Source organism: Dromaius novaehollandiae, chromosome 16 (genome assembly GCF_036370855.1).
Source record: "Dromaius novaehollandiae isolate bDroNov1 chromosome 16, bDroNov1.hap1, whole genome shotgun sequence".
Lineage (NCBI taxonomy): Eukaryota > Metazoa > Chordata > Aves > Casuariiformes > Dromaiidae > Dromaius > Dromaius novaehollandiae.
Window position 1 is genome coordinate 11,579,101 of NC_088113.1, and position 18,783 is coordinate 11,597,883.

General features: G+C 40.1%; 1 protein-coding gene and 1 long non-coding RNA gene across 11 annotated transcripts in view; one reads left to right on the plus strand and one right to left on the minus strand.

Annotated features, from left to right (window-relative positions):
* The window catches only part of LOC112986976 (uncharacterized), a 276,385-nt gene that overhangs the window by 203,256 nt on the left and 54,346 nt on the right, over positions 1 to 18,783 (plus strand). The gene's annotated exons all lie outside the window — the stretch shown is intronic.
* Positions 1 to 18,783, minus strand: part of PREX1 (phosphatidylinositol-3,4,5-trisphosphate dependent Rac exchange factor 1) — a 179,036-nt gene that overhangs the window by 5,103 nt on the left and 155,150 nt on the right. Inside the window, exons 22-35 of one of the 4 annotated variants that reach the window (XM_064521464.1) lie at positions 17,554 to 17,741; positions 16,635 to 16,796; positions 15,872 to 16,082; positions 14,312 to 14,570; positions 12,546 to 12,752; positions 8,915 to 9,003; positions 8,417 to 8,499; positions 7,701 to 7,791; positions 5,851 to 5,979; positions 5,145 to 5,186; positions 3,095 to 3,312; positions 1,906 to 2,005; positions 1,087 to 1,230; positions 324 to 438 (exon numbers count right to left, since the gene is read on the minus strand). In XM_064521464.1, coding sequence (XP_064377534.1) covers positions 324 to 438; positions 1,087 to 1,230; positions 1,906 to 2,005; positions 3,095 to 3,312; positions 5,145 to 5,186; positions 5,851 to 5,979; positions 7,701 to 7,791; positions 8,417 to 8,499; positions 8,915 to 9,003; positions 12,546 to 12,752; positions 14,312 to 14,570; positions 15,872 to 16,082; positions 16,635 to 16,796; positions 17,554 to 17,741 — 2,038 coding nt within the window. Of the gene's footprint in view, positions 1 to 323; positions 439 to 1,086; positions 1,231 to 1,905; positions 2,006 to 3,094; positions 3,313 to 5,144; positions 5,187 to 5,850; positions 5,980 to 7,688; positions 7,792 to 8,416; positions 8,500 to 8,914; positions 9,004 to 12,545; positions 12,753 to 14,311; positions 14,574 to 15,871; positions 16,083 to 16,634; positions 16,797 to 17,553; positions 17,742 to 18,783 lie in introns of all 4 variants that reach the window. The other 3 variants (XM_064521462.1, XM_064521463.1, XM_064521461.1) reach the window with 3 other exon arrangements.

Consider the following 18,783-nt stretch of genomic DNA (forward strand, 5'->3'; position numbering starts at 1 on the left):
GTAATTTACAGATTAATGCAGTAATTTACAGACTCTGTACTGAAATATTCTAAAAAACCCTTTCTTAAGTAATTTTAGCTCTGCTAAAAACTCTGAAGTCAAATTAGATGGGAATGTGTTCCCATACAGTGAACTACTCCAGAGCGAGCTTAACTGTGGAAAGAAAATTAAGAAGTTTCCCACACAGCGAGGATCTCAAAGAAACATATTTGTACAAGACATGAAATAATCAGGAAAGGGATTTCTCTTCCATTTGTTTTAAGGTCTTTAGCAAAGAGGACTCTGTTCAATGTCTCTTAAGGTGAAGGGGAAGCATGAAATACCTGAGTTTACGGTAATATTGCTGCACTTTTTCAAGCGAGATACCATTTATTTGCTGTGGAAGTTCTTCTAGAGATGAACCAGCTGGTTGTGATTGCCCCTCCATACTCTCCAGAGCTGGAAGAGAAAACATTTTACTAAACCTGTGGTTTTTTTTAAATTTGTTTATATCATCTAACTGCTCAGCAAATGACTGTCAGGTCATGTCAAGGTTGATTCTATTAGTGCATGAATTAATGCATTTGCCTGTATGGGGATGTACTGGTAGTATCATAAAGGTGACCTTCACAGAAAGTAGTACGATCTCACAGTAATTACTCCCTCTTAATATCCCCTCGAAGGAAATCTCCGTTGTTACATCACGGTGTGAATATTTGCTTATTATTTATATGTGCTAGTCAATGTTCTTTAATTTCCAGCCCAGATGATTCTGTCATGATGTATGCTTTTAAAAACATTTGTCTATACCCTGGGAACATAGGAGATACCATACTAGATCAGACTGTCCATCTAGTCCAATATAATGTCTCTGACTATGACCTGAAACTTTATGGGAAGGCACAAAAAAGCTCAGAAGAGGCAAATCTTGTTCTCATGACTGTCTAACTTGTAGCACTCCCCAGGACTTCCTAGAATAAAAGCATCTGTTTCTTAAATATGTTTGCAGTTGTTAGCTGCATTATGGTAAGAACTTCATGGTCATTCTTTGAGTCTTTTGACATCATCAGTTAGCTTGTTTTTCTCAAGAAAGCTTTTTATAGACACCTTTTGTAAAGAGCACCGTGTGTAGTTTCAAGCTTCCCCCATTCTGAAACCGAGAAGGCAGTTTGGAGAAGTAGTAGCTGTCAAGATAAAAGATAACCTTCAAGGCCTGACGACTTCCTTCGATGTGGTAGAAGACATGAGTATCTGGAGAAATAAAGATAAAACACTTGCTGCTTTACCAGAGCAGGAAAAATACGAAAACACTGCTGTCTGAGTTCGTCAGATTATCTAATGACATTTCACATCTCCACAGTCAGATGAGTACGAGAGAGTCTGTATTTGGAGAAAGCAGACTCTGAAAGATTGTACTTACAAAGACAGAGCTAGCATGACCTAACACGATGATTGATGCTACTGCAATAAGCATGGTTAATAAGTAAAATCCCATCATGTTTCATAGCAGCTTATAGTCAGTAAGTGTGGAGAGAGATCTGGCAGGGTGGGATGGAGGACACAGGAAGGGTGGGGAGGGACAGTCCTTCTCCCTTAGACAGTCTGGTGAATTACAGCCATCTGTCAGAAACTGCCCATCATCTGTCACATCTCTCCACATGCAAAAATCACATAGGTGAGGAACACTGTCACAGACTACAGTTCCAAATCACTGACCGTGCCACTAGCATCCCGTTCTGTCGGTCCCGCTTTGCTGTGTGTACACAGTAGAAGCTGAGGGAATGCAACAGTGCTTCAGAGAAGCTGCTTAGTAGTGATATGACATGGACCGACACAGTCTGACAGATTTCTAATCGTGGAGGATGTTGACTCATAATACAAACAAGAGAAAAGAACTTCAAAGAGACTGAGAAACTGAGAACTCACTTGCTACAAGACTTTCATCCAGCTGCTTGAAATAAAAGGCAACTTTGTCCAGTTCAGTCAGAGTGACCTGGATGTCTTCTAGCATGGTACGCTCCTCCTTCTGTAGGGCAGAGAAACAGATACAAATAGGTTGTCATCTAGCAGAAGGGGACAGAAGGCAGGAAAGTATAGTCACTACTGCAATGCTTTGATTCAAGAGACTCAGAGTAGAAGCAGTGCTCCATTAACTCCATCCCAGCCAGGTAATTACTGATGGCGCTCTCACTGTGTGGCATGAGCTTTGCTACCTTTTGCTTAGATGTCATTTGATGGGATTTGCAGACAGAAGAGAGATTTAAGGACTGAAGAAGTTTTAAGAGATTTCTTTTTTTTCACTATATCTACAAACGTGAAAAACAGCCTGTAAGTTACTGTGAAATAAATGTCCATACATGCCATTTAATGTGAAGGAATAATACAGCTGCTTATGCATATGGTTTGGATTGTATTTGAAAACGCACTCTTTCTTTAACAAAGTGCAAAAAATGTGGTTTCTCTGTAGAGTCAGAACTATTTCCCTTTTTAACGCTTATTTTTTCTTTATCATTGTTATAGTTACTGTAGCTTATACACTGCAGGTATGGATTTTCTGTCCATTAGGTACAGATGAATTGTACAAGATCTGTTCCTCTCCTCCTTAGATACAGTGCATCCAGCTTAGGCTCAAATCACAGCACTACAGAGCTATCTATCTGTGAGAGACTGCAGTCTATCTATTGTAAAAAAGCAGTCGGTGTATTAACAAAAGCCCAAATTTCCACATTGTTTGGAACTTTAGAAATACTGTGAACTTTTTTGTCTACTTGTTGAAATGTATTTTTTCACCAGAAGAGGGCAGGACACATATGCTTCACAAGCAACTGAGCACTAAATCCTCCATACATGCAGCAAATGACTCCAAAATACTAAGGCAAACAGACTGATCCCTGTAGCGCTCTAATGTGACAGTAGTCCAGTATTTGTGAAGAGATGAAAATGACGGGACATGGCATACTGGGACATGGCTGACAGCAGCGAGAATCTCCTGAGGCTGCTGTAATGAGTCTAAACATGCTGCTAGATGGAAGGGCTCGAGCTGCGCCGTGAGTGGGAGGAGAAGCATACAGGCAAATGTGAACAGGCCCAAGGGGGCCACAACTCTTCATCTTACCACAGCAGGGGAGAGCAGAGACTGGTAGTTTAGTAAAACACCAGTGGCTGCTATCTGTTCCAGCCATTTTCTGCTGGCATCTCGGCTGCTCTCTTCATATTCCCCATTGTTGTTGTATCGATAGTTGAGAGCAGCCAGTAACTGCTCCGAAAAGGTGCAAATAGCAGCCACAAGGGACTGACAGAAGATGGCATCACGTCTCAGCTGTAGCTCAGTATCTGCCAGAGAAGGGGAGAGAAGCACAAAAGTCATGAGGAGTATATTTGTCTTTAATCTCACTGCCAAAGAGGCAGTTTGTATGCATTTGTGTGCATGGCATTTGGCTTCTGCTGTAGCTTTGCACAGACTTTACAGATAACCTCCTCTTGCTGTGTGACCTGCATGCAGAGATAAGGACAGCATAGCTGGGCTACATGCATGTTTGAAAATTTTCCAGTCGACTCATCTGTTTATTTTCCCTCTCCCATCTGCATGTTCATTCTTCTGACTGGGAAGAGCTGTATAAGTGTCCCTGTAACTCTTTAGTGCCATTTCTGGACTGACTCCCTCCTTTTTATGTTTACAGAGGCAAGAGAATTCATGAAAGAGGGTCTCTGCCATTACTTCTCTCCTGGGCTATTAGAAATTCATCTTCCTCCCCATCCATCTGTATTTTGTGGGCTTCCCATATGCTTAATGCATTAACTGGACTTGCCCATACGGTACCAATTGGTTTATGTTTCCTGGGAGAATTTCTCCTGTGTTAACTTTGCTTCCAGTCAGCCTGCCAGGCAGCCACATGCTGGTCAAATCAACCTCGTCACACTTAAGGGGATTGCAGGCCAAAGAGGCACATGAATAAGTGAAGAGCTGCTTCCCAAGCACCCTGGGCTCCTCCAAAAGGCACTGGGGTACTGCAGGCTCTCACTGCCAAGGCAGTGTTCCCCCAGAGGCTTTGAAGATTTGGATTATTTTTATAAAGCACTGAACACAATAGACTGACTGATAGGCTCCAGGCCCTGGGCCATATCCCCAGCCTAAGGGCAAGTCCCCTCTGTACTGCTAGAAGTAAGACAAAGAGCGCTGAGACCTGCCCTCGAGATGAGGGAATCCCAGGTGCCATAAAGCTGGCACAACCAGTTCGGTGCCATCTGCTCCTCCATTCTTTTCACAAAAATGTTGCACGAGATATGGCACAGGTAGAGACTTACGGGATCACTGTATCTGCTATCACCTAAAACAGCCTTTACGGGCATGAGACTGACACCGCAGGCTGGAGCGGACAGACTCGTGGGCCAGCACTGGCAGCAGCAAAGAGCTGATTTAGAGCCACACTAATTTTATGATCATTCTATGAAGACTTGCGAATCAAGCCTGGCACAGTGAAATAATGACAGCCTACTGTAGTTATTTATTACCTCATTTTCAAACAAAAATACACCAAGTAGATGTTTCAGCTGCAAAAATGACTGCACATTCTGCCCTGGAAAAGGCTAGTCAGTTGATCTGCCAATACAATGTTTTGTGTGTGGTAACACATTAATGGTGCTCACAAAGTATTTAGGTGCTGCCTGCATATTTAGGTTCTTAATCTGCTCCTGGCTGTAATTTCAGTATACACAGTCCTAACAGCTAACGTGCCTGCTTTGTCTGGAAAGATGACAGGGCCCATGGTCTTACAGAAAGTTGTGCAATAGGTCTCATTTTTGCTGCATGTCCTCACCACAGCAGGAAACAGCACAGGCCATCTGGGAATGAGAGTTGTATCAAAGGAAAAAGATGAAGACAGGAAAAAGAAAATGGTGTTTGTGCAACGTAACCACCTGCCAGGTGAGACAGCAGCCTGAAGTGAGCTGAAACAATGTAAACTGAAGAACAGATGACAGATGCATGGAAAGGCTGCCAGAGATGAGGAACACAAGAAATGTTAGCCTAAAATGACAGGACAAAAACTAGATGCTAAGAAAAAATCCCCTCAGATGTATGCATGAGCATGTAAAGGTATAAATACTAGGGACCTCTGTGTATATAATAATGTTTTGCACTTATATACAAAATCAAAACCCCTTACCTGTACATTTTAACAACGCCAAAAGCAGCTGATTCTTCCCATCTAAAACAGTAAAGAGAAGGAAAGCTCTAGTCAACATGACACTGAGGTAGATTAGATTGCATTTGCTTAACAGTCTCCTCATTCCCCACACTCCCTGCCTCTCCTCACCCCCTTGCATGATCATTTCTATTTATTCTAGTAGTCCTTACGGACAGTTTAATGATATAAGAAGAAAAAAAGGTGTAAATCAAATACTTTTATAGGCTAAATGCTCCATTAACTACCATGAATTATTGGAAGCAAATTGCACATGTAGCTGAATCCCTGAGGAAGTGACTGCTGTACAGTGCTTTGCACTCGAGTGTAAATATCATCTGATTCAGCCAACCTATTCCAGTTCAACCAGACTGCAATGGTTTAGGATGTTGTAGTAGCTGATTAACATTTTAGAATATACCAGCCATCTCTCACTATTCTGTCTGAATGGACTAAGGAGATAAAATAAGGGAGAGAAAATTCTTCACAATCATTTAGTGCACAGGTGAGATGCTACCATACAGCACTGGAACTTTGCATACAGTCACTTGTTTTATCTGTTCTTCTTTTGAATCCAGGAGTCTGTAGCCTTATTACATACTGAGATAAAATGAACTAGTAGACCTGATCACATAAGGGCTATCTTTTCTCCCAGAAGCTGATAACAAACCTTTCCCTATTCACAGACCTTCCACATGTTTTTGTATGATTTCAACAAGGTTCTTGATGCGCAGCGGAAGGTTCCATGGATCTTCTTGAATGCTGGCTTGAATATTATTCCGGCACCTAACTGTTGTTTCTTCCTTCTGTTTAAATTCTAGAAAAAATGGAGTTTGATAGCCATTGAGGAAATGCTACGTTATAACATGCACACAGATACAAGCGGAGATACAGTAACGATAGCAACAACTCTGAATGAAAGAGGTTCTGAACTAGATCTAATACAGAAGGCAAAAAAAGACTATTCCTATAGTCTCATGGTCAGCAGTCTCCTAGCACTGTTTTCAGGATTGTGGACTACTAAAAATTGTGTTCATGGGTCACGTGCACAGGGAAGGGGAGTCCTCCACTACCTACTCACAAAGCACAAAATTCCCTTCTCTTTTCTATGTCTCTTATAATGTATAGGCAGTTACATCTAGAGTCTCTGGCTGTGCAGAATCAGACTGACTTTTTAGTTGCAGCTGTCACATTTGATAATACTGATGAGAAGTTATGAAATATTCAGCTTTTCTTTCACCTGAAGGAAGCTAACTATTTAACTATGCAGGACAATTAGCTAATTAGCTAAGCCAAATGTCCCATCGTTGGTGGTAAAATGCATACGCAGACAGAGAAATGCAGAAAAACTGTGCCAAAAACCTGCCCATGAACAGGAATGGGACAGCATTCAAATTTCCATCCATCACTGAAAGGTGTCTATTTTAGCTCGGGATTGTATTAAACAGTCACTTTGGTCCAGGATTCCAGCTGAATGTAAGCAGGGCTTGTCTGTTCCTTAGTGTGATGAATGTGGGATTATCAGCTAACTTTGGCTAGCTAAAAGACTCACTGGAATTCATCTAGTTGTAATAAATGAGACTGTTTAAGCAAAATAAAATAAAGGAAGTGAACACAGGCTGTCTATTAATTCCTCACCTCCTTCAAACAGTGCCTGGAAAGACTAACACATATTCTACATAAATGTGAATACGTTTGGTAAAGATGAGTTATGTAAACAAATAGCAGCTATTTGTGGAAGCAGAAAGAAATCTCTTCTAGATTTTGCCACTGTACCCAAAAATAGAGCTTATAAAGGTAGGGGGCACCCATGACTACAACACCTGGAGGACAGTAGAAATAGAGGGAAATTTAGATTTCAATTGAGAAAGGAAATGCAGCAAATGTTCAGAAAATAAAGTCCTGTGTATCTCAGAGAGAGGAGAAACCACATCCTGGGCCTCAAACCCATTAAGACCAAAGTCTCATCATGCTCCCTGAGGAAAAAGAAAAAAAAAACCCAAAAACCCACAGTATCATTTGTTTGTTCTCTGTGGGACTCAGTTTTTAAAATGAATGTCATGTGAGGATGAGTTTACTCTGGCAATTAGCCATCTCTGAAGAAAAGCAGAATAATTCATTAACCAAACTCAGGAAAAACTTTTTGGTGCCTCAGATCTACAGTGATCAGTCCCTCATCAGCTTATCAAGAGTGTTCATTTTCCTTGAATCTAACCTATCTCTCACTTATACCTTTCGAGATGTATGTCTGTGTTTACATCAAAGGATAGGCTTGGAGACTTATGAAAGAGCTATGAGGATTCAGAAATATATTATAGAAAAGTGCTCTGTGCATTTTAGAAGGAATTCATGTAACAATAACCTGCTAAGGATGCAAAATTACAGTGGTCAGACATGGCACCAGTTATTAATGTGCCCTGTTAGTATGACTGCATAGTTGAAGTAACCCCAAGTGGCCATATAGCCTGTGTGCATTCATGTTAAGCTGTTCAGTTTTAGGAAAACATATTATTAAATACAACCAACCTTTTTCTTTACCTTGCAAACTATGGTCCATTGGAAAGTGCTTGGTTTCCTCAAAGGCCTTACTTATTATTGGTCCTTTTAGAAGTGCATTGATTGCATCAACCTACAATAGGAATATTTTCAATCAGTTCTGGTAAGACTTGCAGAAGAAAATTTGGACAGAACTATGGGAACTTGTGGGAAAATGCAAAAGCCATTACACTACTTGATTTTGGAATGATTTCCATAAACATCCCTCCATTAGCAAAGAGCATTAAGCTATTCCAACCAGGAACTCGCATAATATTTTGTACAAACAAGTAATGACTTTCATGTTGAAGAGATCAAAGGCAATACAAAATGATTCAGCTGATGCTCTACATCTATAAAGTCATCTGCTGGCTAAACTTGTAGGCTCTCCCAGTATCCATATATGAGGTCCATCTTGATCACACAAGGTATTAGAGTTTTGCTATCTCTTTCCATTTCATCCAAGCTTTTTTCTCCTTAATCTAATGCATTATATAAGATAGGTCAACCTCATCTTAATCACACAAGGCAACCTGAACGTTGATGAAATTGCTTTCTCAAACTATCCTATAATCTGTTTACTTACACTGTACCCCAAAATCTTCATAGATAGCCTTCCCTCAAAATACCATTTAATTAAACAATCTGATACTTCTGATCTTTTGTCTCGACACTGATAAAGAGCATGCAATCCTGTGTATTAATAATGGTTTACAGACCTGGTTAAAAAGATGTTCCAGACAGCCATGAAGTTTATCTTGTTTGTCTAAAGGAATCCTCATATCATTGGGAAGCTCATCCCCTAATAAAGGGAAGATTAAACGCTTTTAACTGTCTTACTAAAATAATCTGTGATGAGGTCATGACATAAGCATACCTTCACACTGGAGTGGGTGAAAATGATTGCTGAAGAGAAAATGGTAGCTCAAGAGCTTTTTCTGCAACTAATGTATCAAAATATTTATGATTTTTCATATTATGCAAATGTCCAAAACCTAAATAAGCTTATCTCTGCTTAATATCTCTTCCATATTCCAAATTTACCGTGGTTCTTGAGAAAACGAACATATACCTATATCTTCATATTCTTTTGATTAGTTCTGAAGAAACCACCTTGGCAACTTGAACATGCAAGTGCTTAAAATTAGCAAAGACCTATCAGCCCTACTAAAGGGTCTGGTATGAGAAGTATGTCTGCTACCTATGCATATACTCACCTGATCCCATCTCATCGCTGCCTAAGTAAGAGCTGTTACTCCGTACACTGGTGTAGGACAACACTGAATCCCGGTTACTGTTACATTCACTAGAAAGAAAAGCAAAGAAGGTGTTTCAAAAAGCTGTCCTTACGCCCAGTCTCTAATACATCATCATCATTCTGTTTTCACTAACACTGCAGTTGCCAAAACAAATTCTCTTAGGCATATACAAGAAGAAATCCAGTTACATGCAGAACAACCAGCACACAAGGCCTCATGGGCTGGCATTGTAAGAGGATGTCTTTTTCTATTTGTAATGACCACTCAATGCTTAATATATTGCCTGGATCCTATAAAGAATGAAAATGAACTTCCCACCACAGGCCTCTTTTGGATTGCATCATTCAACATGCCCTAGGAAAACAGACTACGGGAAGAATAATTATACTCCATAAATCTGAACCTCAACAGAACCCAGCGTTAATTAGCAGGTCTCAGGATATCACATCATCCAGTTCCAGCATACATTGAAAGTGCAGTAGCACAGATAATGAAGATGGGAGAGGACATCTAAGGAGTCTATACCAATGGAGAACCAGGCGTGACAGCACCTAACACTGTCTCAGGGAGCAGAAGACTCACTTCCGTTGGCTTCACATCAATGCTGGCTCCATGCTGGGAAAATTCTAGCATGAATCTCCTCTTTTTAAAGTTCAGTTTACATTAAGCATAATTTAATAAAACTGATTTAAAAGCTACAGATTTCAGACTGCCCCCTTCCAGGTAAATGATGCAGTATTTTTAATGGTATGAGCCCAATGTAACATCTGCAAAATTCTCCATAAAGATTGGCTCTTCCTCTGTTTTTATTTTGGACTTAGACAAGGAAAATAAGTAAAAGCAATTAAAAGATGCCTGGTCCCTGACCTGGGTTCTTGCCTGTCCTTTGTTAAACCTATTATCAAAGAAATCTATTTTTTCTGAAGAAGACTTAAGGTGACTGCATTGCAGTACAAATTCTTATGAAATCTGAATGACACCTGCTGATGATGCCTGAGAAAGAAGAAAGGCCAACGCAAACAAGACATTTTCTTATCTGTAATTTGCCTGTTTCTGTAGCTCCTCAGTAGTAGTTTTTCAGATCAAAAACTATCAAAATACATTTTATTCCCATTTGGGTAACTATTATCTGTAATTTGTGCTTAATTCTCTGCCTCTCTCTAATAAAGGTAAGACAGAAAAATGTTTCTCATCTTGCCTTTATGTGTAAAATTTTGGAGCAAGTGACAGACCCACAGAGACTCTGGTTTTGATCTCATTTGTTACCCAGAATAGATTACCCTCAATTACAGAATACTTTTAAACTAAACAGTGTTGAGAAATGGGATTCCTATTAACAAAGAAGGAAATTCTTCACATTTCAATAAAACAGCTTCAGAGCATGAGAGCAGATTTAAATCTGTAAGAATAAATAGATGCCTCAGATCTCAACAACTTAAGTGCCGGTTCTGTTTCTTTACTGACTTGCTATCTGCTGTCCTGGGAGATGTTCAATATTCAACTGGACAAGACCCCGAGCAGCCAAACTCGTTGGACCTGTTTTGATCAGGAGATTCGACCATATGCGCTCCAGAGGTCCCTTCCAACCTAAATTAATCTGATTCTATCATTTCTACAGTCCTGCATAAATGTAATGCTCATATTAGTATTAAAAAAAAAATAAAATACCACCACCGGGTAAAGATTCAGGCCTGTAACATGGAAGTTTCAAAGATGTATCATTCATTTAAATTACTCTAATCCTCATAACTCTCTAGAGAGTCTCCTTACTCCTATGTATAGGAAAAGTCCTGCAGTCTTACTATGAATGTTAAAATGACCTGTTAAGGATGCAAAATTGTAATGGTCAGACATGATTACAACTTGTTTCATTTCTTCTGAAGTTCACTTTTCAACTGTTTCCTCACAAGAAAGATAGCCTTGGAGTGTGTGAGATTTCCTTTGGTAGCAAATATTCCAAGAGAAGCACAGTCAATCAAGTCTCAAAAAGAAAATTTTGAGACACCTGAATAAATATTTCTATTTTTGGTTTCAAAGGCCCATTAAAAATAAAAAGCTGGATGTCCATTTCTCTTTCTCAGTATCTTAGACTTCTGGGAAAATTGTTTGCAGACTTGAATGGAAAAGTCCCCTCACAATAGCAGCTATTATAAAATCAAGCAGTCTGCAAACTCTGCTGAGCTTCTGTGGTTCCCAATTATATGGAATAGAAGAGGAAAGTCACACTAGACTATTTTATGTTCTAAGATAATTTAGTTTTCTAAAAGTCTTGGTATTGTGGTATCATTATAAGAAAAGATTTTTTGCTGTGTATGTCTCCATGGCAATAAATGTAGTGAAATAGTTATAGCTAGTTACCACTTTACCAAGTGAATATATTTTACCACAGAATAATTGACTGACTTGAAAATAATGTTATTTCAAACAATCAACCTCAGAAAAACTAGTTCTAATCCTTAAGTGGGTTAGAGTTAGGGTGATATGCAAGTGACCTAAGAGAGCTGGATGTCTAATTTCTGCATGTTCCTTTGAAAAAAGCAACTGGTGAACAAATGGTCGTCACACAGAGGACATGCAGCTGGCCATCATGAATCCTGAATGCAGTCTATCCAGAAAACCTGAACTGAGACTTCCAAGAAGTGGCAAACAGCCTATCAGGAGATTTTATGAAAGATTGTTCTGAGGGACCTCAGATCAGCAAAAATCATCCCTCTAAGGCCAGTCTCCACCGGGGATCTGTAAGCTCTGCTGGTGTTTTGGTGCTTTTACTACTGTATCCTTTGTTGTGATGTAAAGCCTTATGTGAGCAGCATGGTTCAGAATAAGGGTAAGTCAGCCCAAACAGAGAATCCTAGATGCTGTGGTTAAATAAGGCAAGCACAGCAATCGCTTATTTAACGTATAACTCTGTTCCCTAACTTTCCCAAGAATAGGAAAATTCTTAGTAACAGAAAAGCCCTAACAAAATACTAACAACAGGAATGTAGATGCACTTTTGAGAAATCTGGACCTCCTCTCTGCTAGCAAAAGTCACATGGCAATTCATCACTTCTCAGTGCAGAGCCACACAGAGAGTGGTTATCCTCGTGGCACAGCACCAGACGCACGCTTGTGTCAAGGCTGACAATCTAACGCTTTTCGTTTGCTTCTCATGCAATGCAACCTTCAAAACCTGTTCAGATTGAGACTGCATGGAGTCCAACTGGTGAACCTTTGAGAAATGCACCACATTCATGTACATGCACCACACTTTGAAAAATTCAGACTGACACCTGACATTTTAGTCATGCAAGATATACCTACCGGTGTAAATAATGGATAATCTGCTCTGAAAAAAGAATCCCGGTCTAATAATTTGTCGTCTACTACTAAAACATTGAGACAAAATGAGATAGACAATGAAGAGGGAAAGAGTTGCAGGTAGTACTGCATAACTTCAGCAGGAGTTCATGTGACAATTGTGTGATTTTGGGCAAGGGGAACCAGCTATTGCTTGGTTGGCCCGCCTGCTTGGTAAATCCATACCTGGATTAGAACTTCAAAATACTATTTAGTAAGGTGAAAGAGACACATCTATCTCTGGACTAACCTGTAGGAGTCTCTGAAACTCATTGTGTCATGTCCAGAGTCTTCTTGGTCCTCCTCAGAAACTTTGAAGCAAACCTTCTTGATGCCACCATGCTCAGCTTTGTCAGTATCACTCTCTTCTGTTCCCAGGGAAGGTGGAGATGTCTCCTCCGTGGATGGAGGCTCACACGCACCACCTTCTGTAGGTTCTGTTATGGTGGACAAAAGTCTGCAAAAATGAAACATACTGCTCTCAGTGACTAGTGGGTAACCTTGAAAACTAAGTATCATGACTATGGTTGGAATTCAGATATGTGAAATCAAAAGCAAACTTCCCAGTATTTGAACTGTACATAGAGTACAGCTATGTAAAGTTGTGAGCTCTGACAGTAGTTCATGGAAATTCATTGATCTAAATTCATAAAAGGTCAATCTTCCAGTTGTTCGTACCTCTAAATGTAATATTAAACTTGGCTAAGAGGATAAGGTTGGGACTGGTTTATCCACACAAAATTGATCTAATCCCCCTCTTGCCCCAAAACAAAACCAAAAACTCCCAACCCAGGTGGGTTAAAGCAAAGCCACTCTCTTTAACAAGTTCAGCTGAATTCTGTATATGATTTTTCAGACTCCCCTTTTAATGCTGAATTTGGGATAAAAAAAATGCAAAGTAAACCTCTAGCAGTACAGTAGTAACAGAAGGTCACCCAATTTATTCTGCAACATGTGTCTTGGAAGATAAGTGTAATTATTTGCTGAAATAAATTGTGTACAAATATTCTTGCTTCCACTTGCCACCTCCTCCTAGTAACCTACCAAGTTTTTTTTAGACACTAATTGGCACCCCTAAACCCACAAAGTATATATCATAAATCTGCTCATCGCTGACCAGTGGTGGGATGCTTTTAGTTGACATTTTCTAATTCTTTGATTTAGTCTCATTCTATTGAGTCAGGATGAAATCCTTACAGATTTCTGTGCATATCCTGTATTTCCCAAAATATGACCTTGTTTACTAAGAGTCTTTTTCACTTGATCTACCAAAGATTGCTCCAGTGGTTAAAGCTCAGACAGAAAAGGATAGAAGGCAAAGACTGAACCCTTCCTGTTGTTCACTGTAGAATGAAAATATCTCCCACTTCCACAGTAGGGCATGTTTCATTGGTCCCTCATAAAATACAAGACATTAGCTCAATTCCCATGCCTGGCACATAAGCCTTCCTGTGTCATTGATTTCTTTGTCTGTCACCCTTACTCCCATCAGACTTTTGCCTCCTTCTTCTCCCCTCATTCCTCTGTCTTCTTCTACCTTGCACTGCAGTATTTGCTTACCAGACTCATTACTCAAATCCTTCATTACCACTCCTAGGAGACACATGATGGTGAAAAGAAAAAGACTGAAAGGGGAAGGAAAAAAGGAGGTCTCAAACAGAAAGCTACCTCAACTCACAAGTTTGCTTAGTTGGCCTTATCGCAGAAAAATGCTATTGGCAGCAAACAGATTATTATATTAGAATATAGTATACGTGAAGTAGCAGAATGGTGCTTGTTGAATTCAGGTAGAGTTTTAGGAGCAAATGACAATTATATATACACTAGTGGATCTGTGGAGGAGGAGGTGTGACATTTCACAGGCGGCAAGGAGCAGTAAGGCAAGTGTGTGTGTAAATGGGCAAGTACAAGAGAGTATAACAATTGCTGCTGATAGGCACAATGTATTTCCCAGGGGGTAATACCTCCGTTTTGTAAGAATTGCTCTCTGCAGTACATACTAGATTCTCTACTCACTTATTTATCTGAATGACATATTGCTTCATTTCCTTCACTGCAATGTCAAGTTTGTTAAAGAGGTGCAAGTAGGAGTCCTGTATCTCCCGGTCTTCCTGTTTCAGCAGAAAACTGAGTCCCCTTTCCTCCTGACTTGTTCCTCCATTCTGCTGGCCAAAGCTACCATCAAGATCTCCATCTTCCGGGGCCAGGCATCTCCAGGACGGTGCAGCCATAGTGGTGATGCAATGTTGAGTGTATGAGACTGGATTTAAGGTACCTACTAAACATTGAAGGGTCTAGTTAGTATGGCTCTCATGCCTTTCTGCATTCCATCCCAATAGTGATAGTTTGGGATGGCTGAACTTTTAAAAGGAATGGAATTAATACAAAGAAATTTTCCCAGAATTACTTTGTAAGATCACATTCTATGACAGAAGTGTTTGTTTTTTAAAAAGGAGTATTTTTTCCTTGCAAGCCAACTAAATATTTTAAGTTACTGCAGTCTAGAAACAGGCGAAGCTATGGAAGTAATGATAGCCAGTGTCCACCCATATACTATCCATATTGACTGTATGAGTATCAAAAAGCATTTATTGAAATGTTAATGAATTTAGGCTCTCAGGAGTTGGTCAGTATTATTATTCTAGCTTTACAGTCATTCGTTCTCCCCCCACACACACACACACACAAGCACATAAAATTGCATATTTTTTCTATATATAAAAAACTATTATATATATATATATAAACTAAACACTATTACATATATATTTATATATATAAAATAAATGGGGTTATGTCTTCAAGATAAATAAAGTCCTTTTTAATTTAGAAATGCTGACAGGAAGTATATGGTACTTTCTTATCCAACTCAGATCACATTAAAAATACCATGGAATTTTAATATCTTTAAGTGAGCAGGGCTTCTTTATTGACTTTGTTTTGAACACGGTCAACACTATTCCTGAGTACATTGGTTCATCTACATTTCCATGTGTCCTTTCCAAACATTTCTGCACTCTGACCTTGCCAGACAATGAATCTTAAGTATATTATGTGAGATTACGATGATGAAATGTTGGAACTCAAATATTCAGCTTGTAGGACAAATGCTATGTAGTGGCCATTTATCACAAAATAGATCCCCTTGACAGAGTAGAGACTCCTAGCTCAAATAGGTGGAAGTGGAATTTATTTAGTGATGACTAAAGGTAACAGCACTACAGTCTGATTGACTAAGATTTTCCACTTGGATACAACCTCTCTTCATAGTATGAAACTACTTTTTCTAGCACTATTACTAGTCCTCATTACTTTTCTTTTAGTCAGTCAGTTCTACAAAGTCCAAGCAGGACACTTACTTATTATGCGATAACCACACTGCTTAGCTGGTAAAAACGTTTGACCTGAAGCCTCTCGATCCATAAAGACCTTAATATTTTACAGTGCAATCTGGCTATCATTTTACTAGAAGAAAGGGTACTGGCAAGGCCGTGTTTCTTCGCAACTTTTTGAGCAGTAGAAAGACACAACTTTATATGAAGATAATACCGGTAGGTTTTGAAAATTAATTAGCACCTTGTTCTGGATCAAGACCAATAATAGAAGGTTTCCGTCCAATGCGAATGCTGAACGACCTCCCTGCTGAGGTAGTGTTTTTGGGGTATGACACCTCCATGAGGTTAACATGGCAGTTGGTGGGGCAGAAATCCATGCTGTTAAGGGAATGTGGTTCCATGATGGCTTGTTTGAAGGCTGGGCTCACCTTTGTCTTCAATTCATCTGCAAACTAGGAGAAAAAAAGCAAACGTGCTACTTCACTTGCAAAAATTTATGATGTGACATAGACAACCCTTTTTTCTTCCTGCCAGTCTCCTATTTCAGAATCACAGGATTTCTACTGCAGCTGAAATAACACTTTCAAAAAAAATAAAAAAGCTAACAAACAACAAATGAAAGCAATTAATTACTTTCTAGGGGCATCTTTTCAAACAACTCACATAACTGCACAAAAGAGCATATTTAGTTTACTTACACTATTATACACTGTACTTATGCTCATATTAATTCTACAAATCAGATACTGATCACTATTTTGCGGCCACATTTATTCACTGATAAGGTGGAGATGGACCTGTAATAATATGTTCCAGCTCAGCTTGGACAAGCTGAAAGGAGTGCTTTACGAGTTCCTTTCCCCTCACAACTTGCAGAGCTGTCTTCATGCCACTAGGACACCTACCTCTAAAGCAGTTCAGATTCATAAATAAAGAATACCGAGACCCAGTCATCACAATGAAGTATTGTCTCGAGACTTCACCAATAACTAGTAATGTTGTACCTCTTGATAGTTTGCGAGCCTTCTGCTAATGCTTTCCATCTTAGTGTCACAGATTTGCCGGAATTCATACTGGGGCATGGTGGCCACAGCACTGCTTAGGGATATAAGCCTTTTGCAATTCCTTACGAAGTGATTGTCCTCTGCAGCAAAGGCCTCTAAAATCTAAACGAGAAGACAGAGTCAATGATATAAGACTTGGCAGGGAAGGAAAATGCAGTTTTCTTCCACTGAATAAACTATAAAGCCTGTATATTGACATGGTTGAACCACTGGGTTAACTAGCTGGGAACCATTATCATTTCTAACCCTCGATTCACAAAATATTTCTCAGAAATTTTCAGAATAACTGACGTGGTTCAAAACAGCCACTGTGCACTGTCAAAGTTACCTGCTCTGGCATGCTTTCCCTTTCATGGGACATAACTATAATGTTATTGGGATGCGATGGAAACATTTACTATTATCTCATTATTGTGCACATCTGGACCAAAATACTAAGCATTGCTGGTTTCTGATAGCAGCAGTTCTATCTGTTTCCTTTAGCGACCCACCCAGCCCATCAGATGGGAAAAAGCTGCTAGAATTTTTTTTCCAAGGTAAAGCAAGTCTTGCCTGAGAAGATTAACCTTGAGTATCAGCAAAGAATACTTTACCGGACAGGAAAAAGGGAGATTTCCACAGCAGAGGGCCCCCTTCGGGCCCCTAACTGCTGAAGTCCTCCAAGCATTCGCTGACTTGCCCATACCAAGAAAAAGGTGTTATAACTGGGTGCATTCTAGTTAAGAAAACTCCAGGCAGGACTGGGAAGAGCAGGTGCTTCCTCATCAGAAGTGCTAAGCCAAGCACCAGGGGAATGCTGAGATTATTGGCCTCCCTGTTCTGTTCAGGAATGAAGCTGATAGTGAATGATGTCCGGTACCTTTGCAGTGAGATTGAAGCAACCTTTCGGTTCTACAATTTTCTCTAGGACAAAGGATTTGATTCCTGCGCTGCTGACGTATTCGTACACCACACCATGCTCCAGGTGGGTGTTATCCACAGTCAAGCTAACGAGAGGTGTTTCTTCACTAATGATCAGTGGAGAGCTGATGGCCTGTGGTGTTTGGGCTGAAACCAAAACAAGTCATTAGAGGCAGCACACATGCATATAGGCATGCATATGGAAGAAAAACCTTTTGAGAGGTATTAAATGCAAAGAACCACCTTTGGCTCAAGAAGTCTCTGAACCACAAACTGCTAGAGGCTGAGAGAGTCTTCTGGGGAAGACATTTGTTCCTCCCAAAACATTTGCTGTTGGGCACTGCTGGAGGCAGTGAAAGGAGACAATCCACATGCTCCAATCCATATTCTGATGTTCTTGTATGCATGTATGCACACATCTATGCACAGGACACCACTTTTAGTTCTGTTTAGCATTCAGATACACAGTTCCCAGCAGAAACTCTCAAAGGGAAGTGAAGTATGTTAATCTCAGAGTCTAGTTGTTTGTAAACCACCCTCTGGAAGACCTGCCACTTTTCTGTCCAAGCTGTAGGATGTCCTCCAGATGTATTTTACATGTAGATACAAAAGTGAGATGGGAGGAGGAGATAACATTTTTGCACACAGACAATACTACTGTCACCAGAGAATGGCTTTAAGCTCGAGTCAGAATGAGATCTGCCAGAGGACTGCTTACCTGGCTCTACTAGAGCACTGCTCCACCTATTCCGCTGTGGAGCTGCAGTTAGGCCAGTAGCTTACCAGCTCACCAAGGCTTACGTGGGGTTCACACAGGTCCTAGAGAAGTTGCCAATGGTGTTCAGAGAGCCCAGGCTCTGGTTTCTCGAATCTGGTTTTCAGTATTCTCTCCTAAAAGCTACTCTTCCTAGTAAGCTCTAAACATGAAGGTAAATCATGAGTTACACTTTTCTAAGTTGGAGGAAGTACACCCACACATTTTGCTGACACAGTGGCAAAATGCTCCGAAAACATGCTCCAGATCAGCCAAGTCATTTTAAATGGAGGAGTACTTAATCACAGAAAACATATCTTGTTCTAGCTGGAGTTACTCACAGATCCTCCCTCTCCAGCTGTTGTTGCCTGCAACCTCCTGGTTTGCAAGGGCTACCAGGAGGTACTCCTGAGCTATTCCAGACACTGGCTCTCT